General features: G+C 39.0%; 2 protein-coding genes and 1 non-coding gene across 3 annotated transcripts; 2 read left to right on the top strand and 1 right to left on the bottom strand.

The window, feature by feature from the left end:
* The first annotated feature begins 922 nt into the window (after positions 1 to 922).
* On the top strand, positions 923 to 995 carry Trnak-uuu. The gene has a single exon. It is a non-coding gene; the product is annotated as a tRNA-Lys (tRNA).
* Positions 996 to 3,286: 2,291 nt separating this feature from the next.
* On the top strand, positions 3,287 to 7,051 carry LOC108560981 (xylulose kinase). Its single transcript, XM_017918721.1, has 10 exons — positions 3,287 to 3,535; positions 4,960 to 5,042; positions 5,126 to 5,279; positions 5,375 to 5,656; positions 5,728 to 6,013; positions 6,061 to 6,205; positions 6,261 to 6,376; positions 6,430 to 6,603; positions 6,666 to 6,763; positions 6,832 to 7,051. The coding sequence occupies exons 1-10, from the start codon at positions 3,482 to 3,484 to the stop codon at positions 7,027 to 7,029; spliced, it is 1,590 nt and encodes a 529-aa protein (XP_017774210.1). The 5' UTR covers positions 3,287 to 3,481; the 3' UTR covers positions 7,030 to 7,051.
* A 116-nt stretch (positions 7,052 to 7,167) lies between these two features.
* LOC108560982 (vacuolar protein sorting-associated protein 16 homolog) lies at positions 7,168 to 7,620 on the bottom strand. Its single transcript, XM_017918722.1, has 2 exons — positions 7,390 to 7,620; positions 7,168 to 7,332 (listed from the first exon to the last, which is right to left on the bottom strand). The coding sequence occupies exons 1-2, from the start codon at positions 7,563 to 7,565 to the stop codon at positions 7,191 to 7,193; spliced, it is 318 nt and encodes a 105-aa protein (XP_017774211.1). The 5' UTR covers positions 7,566 to 7,620; the 3' UTR covers positions 7,168 to 7,190.
* Positions 7,621 to 7,737: the final 117 nt, after the last annotated feature.

The raw sequence follows: 7,737 nt of genomic DNA on the forward strand, positions 1-7,737 counted from the left end.
ATAATTATATAAACATATACATCAGCATAAAGAATCTCTACCGTGATCCCATACACTTTAATATAAACAAAGGGGACCAAGCGTAAACATTCCCATCGATACTCCTATACCTTTATCCGAATTCAAGTCCTTATTATAAACACATAATGAATTATCATCGAACTTCCAGATTCCTATACCAGCACTCAATCGTAATCAATCATCTTTTTCATATAAACAAATGCATAGGATTTTGTCCCGGTCTTATAATAAACAAAACCACCAAGGCCGAATCCCGTGGGAACGCTTAATCATCAATATATACAAACCCTACTCCCAATCACAACTCCCATTCGTAAGTAGCGTATTAATAAGAATTAACTTTGTAAGTAGAATTAGTATTTAGTAGCAGTCTCAGCAGAACCTTTGAGGACAAGCATAGTCTCAGTAAAACCTTTAAATACTATTAAAGTTATATAAGAACCTAAGACGAGCATAGTTTCTACCGTAACGAATAAAGTTATGTAAAACCGATTGAATTATTTAATTCCTACAACTGAGACTCCACGACGACAACAGCAGACAATATTCCACTGTGTCCAGAATTCTATCCCTGGGACACGACAGTCTGTTGTCATCCTTTCGTTTGCTACAAGCTGTCATAAGTGTCGTTACTGAAAAGGAGCATCGTTTTATTTAATTTTGCTTTTGCTGAAATAACTGATTAACTTATAGTGAATTTAGGAATGTTAATGAAATTTGCAAACTATCTAATTTGGTTAAATTATAGCTGAATCTCGGATTATGTAATAAGCCACTTGAAATAACTGATTAACTTATAGTGAATCTAGGAATGTTAATAAAATAAAATTTGTAAACTATCTAAATTGGTTAAATTATAGCTGAATCTCGGATTATGTAATAAGCCACTTCATATATATAAGCCCGGGTAGCTCAGTCGGTAGAGCATTGGACTTTTAATCCAAGGGTCCAGGGTTCAAGTCCCTGCTCGGGCGATAACTTTTTAGTTACTGTGTGTTTTTTTTTTGTGAAATCCGCCAATTGGCTGCAGTTACTGAACTGGGGCGAATATGCGAAAGGTGATCGCGATTGTTATACGTTGGCATGTGTTCCGGAAGTTCCGTAAACAACTTTTCTGGAGGAGAACGAGAGAGTTTCATCCTCTTTGCATAGGCGCCTCCATAAAGATTCGCGTTTCTTTTGTCTTCTTTTTCTTTCATCATAATCTCTGCCTGTTTGTGTTTCCTCTGCAGCGAAAGAATTTTTCGGCGGTAACAAAGTTGGCGCCCTTTTTTCCCGACGCCGCGGAGGGACGCGTTGGCGGCGCTAACGTCGCGACGGCGTCGTTAGTGTTTACACTCTCCCCGTCGTTATTACTACAATTGGCTCCGCGAACAGGAGCAACCCTGGGGGCGGTTTTCCGAAGAAGGAAGGAAGGGGGGTGTTCGAAGCACACAATCAGTAAATAAATGATGGTCGTCCCCGTTTTCATACACATACACACACATATAAACATGAAGAGACAAGAAGAGGGAGAGATAACCTATATGATTGCGGGTGGCGGATAGGAGGCGACGGCGGCGGGAGAGGAGCGAAATGAAACGACGCCAGTTCTTGCAAGTCCTGGCGACCGGGGCGTCGCGGCGTCGGTGCTGCTGCTGGCGTCGGTCCCCCAGGCGCCACCGTCTTCGTCCAACTCTCTTTCTCACTCTTTCGCTCACTCACTCTTTGTGTATGTATTCGCGAATCCCTTTTTTCCGCAAATTAATAAAAATGCACCGGCAGCTGCTCCCTCTCCTTCCTCCACCCTAGCCTATCTCTGACTCTTCCCAAACCCCCTGTCTCCTCCACACACGCGCTCCAAACAAAAAAACGAAACCCCAGCAAATATGATTTGTTCCCCCATGACCGGCAGCCAAAGAACTGTCAAAAAAAGGAAACAAGCTATAATCTAATATACGGACGATATCTCTCACAAGACCAAGAACGGAACCCTGCGGCAAACAAACAAAAAAAAAATGAAAACTTATTGCATTGGCTAGACAAATTATCAATTGTTTGTAAAACGTCACTGAAAAACTGTAGCGTAACATATTCATCAAGTACTATACTTGACAAATTTCTTCTACTTTCACACATAAAGTTAGCAAATTTGTTTTAAATTTAAATTTTCTAATTAAAAGTATAAATAAATATTTAGATAAATACTTTACATAACTTTTCCCTAACAACAAAATGTATGCTTTTCAAATCATTTGTTGTTTTTTTTTTTTTTGAAAATTAGTCAATATTGCTTCTTCCAATTTTCTCTTCAACAGATTTCCAATGTCGGTTTACCAAAGTTTCAACAAAGAATTAGGACATTGACGTTAACAGGAAGCAATAAACCAGAGACATCCGTGGAATGTGTTTCGACAAAATAAAAATAATTTATAAATCCTCTAAACTTTCTCAACGACGACCGACAAATGAATTTATAATTGCCTTATTAGTATAATAAATAAACAATATTTATTGCGTTTAATTAAATTAATCTAGACCCAACTTCTATATAATCGCCAATTATTTGTATATTTAGTTGATACAAACTTAATGAGTACACACCATTCGTTAATCAATTAATTATGTCATAAACTGTCAAATTTATGTCATTTTTAACATCTGTCAATGTTTGACATCTAACAATCTAAGTGTCAAAGAAGTATCTAGATTTTTTGAATTTTAGAAACAGTAAACTTTCAGGGTTCAAAGGAACCTTGAAGAAGAATTTAGAACATATTTGTGTACTATGAGAGTAATTAATAGTGTATTTGCTCTTGTATTCTTAATTGATGTATACAAACAATATTTTGTTGTAAATAATGATAATTGATATATACTAATTCTATGTTAGATTTTCAAATTGACGTCTGCAAATTGCAATTCCTGATTTGTAATTTATTTCGCTGAATGGGAAGATTTCGATCGAGGATTAAGTTGGAACTAATGATGCGGCGATTTGAATTATATCGCTAACAAGAAGAAAGAATAAGGAATCCCAATTAAGCGCAAGTCCGCAGGAAGCGCTGAATAAGTGGAACTAGTTTTTTTTTCCCTCTCCTTATTATTATTTCTTGCTGCTGCTGCTCTTCTTCATCATCATCATGTCTTAAGATCTTTCGTTTTCAGAATGAATCTGTGAGAATCTTCTCTCGGATAATTCTACCTCATCTACGCTCCTCGGAGCAGCGCATACGGGAACAACAACAAACACTGGCGTTTCGTAATTGTACCGAGTGTGGAAGTTATCGCGTGCCTTTGACCTCGACGGAGAGTCGCGGGGCGCGCATACTACGACCACGAGGAGGAGTTCTCAGTAGACTCGCGCGAGTCACAGCAGATCGCGGGCCCCAACTCGCGTCTTATAGTCTTTCTCTTTCTCAACGAGAAAGAAGAAACGAACCGGTGAGGAAGTTGCGTCCCTTCGCGTGGCACATTCGAAATGGGTTCAATCGTCGACCCTCTGTACCTGGGCCTGGACCTCAGCACTCAGCAGGTAACTAAACTCGATGATAACAAACGGAATTGATGATAGTGGCAAGCGAAAAACTGAGGTCGGTGGCAGCACTCTCCTATACCCACAGTTTGGTCGATGACTATTACTCATCGTAGCGGATCTACTACAAAAAAAAAACAGACACCGCGTTCACCTGTAACCTCGGAAACCCAATAAACACGTTTGTCCGAAGTTTGTATTTCGTAAAAGACATCGGCGACATCTGTGGGTAAACCTGTATTCCATGATTATGAAACGATGAGCTTCCTTGATCAGGGACGGAATCAGCACATCATTACATAACTCACAAATTCTACTTTTTATTTTACATTTACCTAATGCATAATTAGGCATCAGAATGTAATAAATGTATTATAAAATTTTATTTTTTTGAGAGATTATTGAAATGTTTCTACTAATCTAATCTCACAAATATTATTTACAAACATTTGCGACTATCGAAATAATATTTATGTAAATATTGTTTTGATACTTCTGTCTACCAATTTCTGTGATGAACATTTTCATAAACAATAATTTATAATTGTATGAATGTTAATAAACTATTGCGAATCATCAGGACTACTCCCGAGACTACAAATAACCAATAACAAACTTAGTAAAATAAGCCACAGTTGGCCTTCCAGTTCACCAGTCTGAATCCGAATCTCAATGCCTCCATCCTCGCTGATCCTTCTGCTGAAGTATTCCATTCCCACTCTCCCTTCCCTGAATACCCCGAAGATGTGCTATCCCGATCATGCAAACATGTCCATCCTTGTTCTCCCAAGTGCTGACAACGCTTCAGCTTGGAAACAATGATTCTTTGTATAGACTACGATGTTTGGTCGGATGATTCCTCAAATTTTAAATTTAGAAACATTTCTTCTATAATAGTCATATTTAGTAAACGAAGTTATCAATTTTATACAGATTAATGACAATGTTTAGTCAATCAGTAATGACACTTTTGATTAATGAAATATTTTTATGTTGATGTTTGTTCAACAAATTTCTATTAAAGATAGGCATATTTAGTTAAGAAAATTATCAAACAAGTCATATAATTTGAACTAACCATGTCTAATACTCATTGTCAATAAATTTAGTAAATACAAGATATTAGCAATCTGTTAGAATTTTTAATTTTCTGCTTGATTTGAACATATTTTTGTATAGCAATATATGAATATACAGTATAAGATTTGATTAGATATTTGAACTAATTTTCTATAAGATTTTGATACTTGCTAAAACCGTCCCTGATTCGCAACTAATACATGATGAATGATCCATATTAATTTTATTCGAATCCGCTATCAGTTTTTAAGTTGCCTAGCAACTACTAGTTTATATGAACAATTTTTCTGCACGCTCAAGCAACTCGATTAATTAATTATGCGAATTTCTGTTGAATTGATTAGCTTAAAGCCGTCGTCGTTGATGAAAAACTCAAGATCTTGCATCAAGCTTCCGTGCACTTCGACAGCGACCTGCCAGAATTCAGGTGAGAGAACGGCTTTATCCATCTCATCGGCTTTCAACACTCTTTACTTTTATTTGTTTTGAATGTCTTGTTTGCTCATGCAGGACCCATGGCGGAGTAGTGCTCAACAAGATGAATCCGCAGGTCGTGACGACGCCGACGCTTCTATGGGTCAAAGCCCTGGACATGCTGATGGACCGATTGACGGTGAGCGGCGTGGACTTCTCGCAAATCGCAGCAATTTCCGGCACCGCTCAAGTGAGTTTCGAATGCAAATAACATCATTATCTTCATCATTCGACACCTCGTCAAATGTACTTTTTTTAAAATTAAAATTGTAAATTCATTTCCAGCAACACGGATCGGTGTATTGGTTGCGAGGTGCAGACGATCGTCTGAAAGATCTGGATCCTAATCAGTTTCTTCATCAGCAGTTGGGTAGTTGCTTCGCCACGTCCAACAGCCCCGTGTGGATGGACAGCAGCACCAGTCAGCAGTGCAAGAAACTGGAGGAAGCTGTTGGTGGTCCTGAAGAGTTGTGTCACATAACTGGCTCGAAAGCTTACGAAAGGTTTACAGGGGCGCAGATCGCCAAAATCGCTGAAATTCGAAAGGAAACCTACAATAATACTGACGTACGCATCAATTGTTTACCATAGAAACATTCGTTACTATGGAAATCAAGAATTTCTTATTTATTTTGCAGAGGATTTCTTTGGTGAGCAGCTTCTTATGCTCTCTGTTTTTGGGCAGAATAGCACCGATCGACTACAGCGACGGATCAGGCATGAACTTGATGGACATCCGCACCAAACAATGGGATCAGTCGTTACTGGAAGCATGCGCTACGAATTTGGAGCTGAAACTGGATGGACCAGTCGAATCGTCTAGTGTGCTAGGAACCATCTCGCCCTATTACGTAGAGCGATGGGAGTTCAGCAAGGACTGCAAAGTCGTCGCGTTCACCGGTGATAATCCGGCCTCTTTGATAGGTAAAGTTAATTTTAACAATTTCCTTTAATAATTTTAATTTCATTAGGTATGCGATTGGATCAAGGATGGTTAGCCGTCAGTTTAGGTACAAGTGATACCATGTTTCTGTGGCTCGACCAACCTAAGCTTGTGCCCGAAGGTCACATATTCTGTAACCCGATAGACTCTGAAGCGTACATGGCTTTACTATGGTAGGTTTACTTTGTTAATATCAAATGTTAAATTGAATAAGATTTATTGAATCAGCTTCAAAAATGGATCGTTGACGCGAGAGAAGATCAGAGATGATTGCACCGAAGGCTCCTGGGATATTTTCAATCAACTTCTTGATAGCACGCCTAGAGGGAATTTCGGGAATTTAGGTTTGGAATGGAAATTTGTGTTGCATAAAGTGTTACCAGTTCATAATTCGCAGGATTCTACTTCCATACGCATGAAATAATACCATTCACGTGTGGTGAATATAGGTTCAACAAGGCCAACGAGAAGATCGTCAAGTTCACCAGCTTGGAAGTAGAGGTGAGAGCGTTGATCGAAGGCCAGTTTATAGGGAGGAGAGCGCACATCGAGGATATAGGCTTCAAATTTGGTTTGTAGAAAATACATTGTTTTTCTTGTTTTTTTTTTAAAAAAACCAGTTGCTTTTCTTAGATGAAAATACTAGAATCCTGGCTACCGGTGGCGCCTCTAAGAATAAATCAATACTCCAAGTGATTTCCGACGTCTTCAACGCACCCGTCTACGTGCAGGTACGTGTTTCATCAATTAATTACACCGCAATTTGATTACGGAACGATCACTTTTGACGCATACACAGGAAACGGCCGATTCCGCAATGCTGGGCGCAGCTTACCAGGCGAAGTACGCCTTGCACAAGAGCGAAAGTACATACAAAGAGATCACATCCTGTCTTCCTGAGCCGCAATTAATCTGCGAGCCGTTCACCGACGCTGAGGACATCTACGGACCCATGGTTATAAGATACAGGAAACTGATCGCCGATATTATGAAATAAAGGATAAAGAAGGATGACCCTTCAAATCTTCAATTGTGATACAAGCATAAGCAGCCTTAACGCACACTTAATCTCAATTTAAATATTTATTATTTATATTATATAGAAAATTGAATAATATATTATATATAACATGCTTATATAGAAAGTACGGATTCGATTTATTTGCGCGAACGCAATTGCACGCAGAGACTGTTGATCTTCTCGCTCAATTCGGATTGAGGCGGACATTTGGACTGCACGAGCAGCAGCCCCTGCATATCGCGTTGCTCGAACGCTATTTGCGCCGCATCATCCAACTCGCTGCAAATAATAAGTCAAATCATTACAACTATAATATTGATAATAAAAGCAACTCACTTGGCCTTAACGTAATATTTGAATTTAATGTCGTCCGCGATGCGCGGTAAATACTTAACCGCTTCATCATGTTTTCCTTTGGCTAAGCAAACGTCAACGAAAGGGGCGTACCCGATCGGTGACTTCTTAAACTTAGAGAACTTGTCGAGCTCCTCCCATTTTTTCAGATCAGCCATAGCCTGAATCCTCAACCACCAATACCTGCAAGACAATCAAATTGCATAACTTAAACCAGCGTTTTCTAAACTGTGAGGCGCGCCTACCTGTGGAGGCGTGAACTAGTCTAAGGGGAGGCGCGAATATAAGTAGCAGTGAGCAATTTTCCTAATATCTGCTAAAGTATAGATA

The sequence above is a fragment of the Nicrophorus vespilloides genome, unplaced genomic scaffold, assembly GCF_001412225.1.
Source record: "Nicrophorus vespilloides isolate i.1.1-1 unplaced genomic scaffold, Nicve_v1.0, whole genome shotgun sequence".
NCBI classification, from domain to species: domain Eukaryota; kingdom Metazoa; phylum Arthropoda; class Insecta; order Coleoptera; family Silphidae; genus Nicrophorus; species Nicrophorus vespilloides.

Bases quoted from the DNA above. Each gene is read 5' to 3' on its own strand.
- LOC108560981 (XM_017918721.1), top strand. From the start codon at position 3,482: ATGGGTTCAATCGTCGACCCTCTGTACCTGGGCCTGGACCTCAGCACT. The intron at 3,536-4,959 runs GTAACTAAACTC...TGAATTGATTAG, and splicing joins TGGACCTCAGCACTCAGCAG to CTTAAAGCCGTCGTCGTTGA. The intron at 5,280-5,374 runs GTGAGTTTCGAA...ATTCATTTCCAG, and splicing joins CAATTTCCGGCACCGCTCAA to CAACACGGATCGGTGTATTG.
- LOC108560982 (XM_017918722.1), bottom strand. From the start codon at position 7,565: ATGGCTGATCTGAAAAAATGGGAGGAGCTCGACAAGTTCTCTAAGTTT. The intron at 7,333-7,389 runs GTGAGTTGCTTT...TATTATTTGCAG, and splicing joins AAATATTACGTTAAGGCCAA to CGAGTTGGATGATGCGGCGC.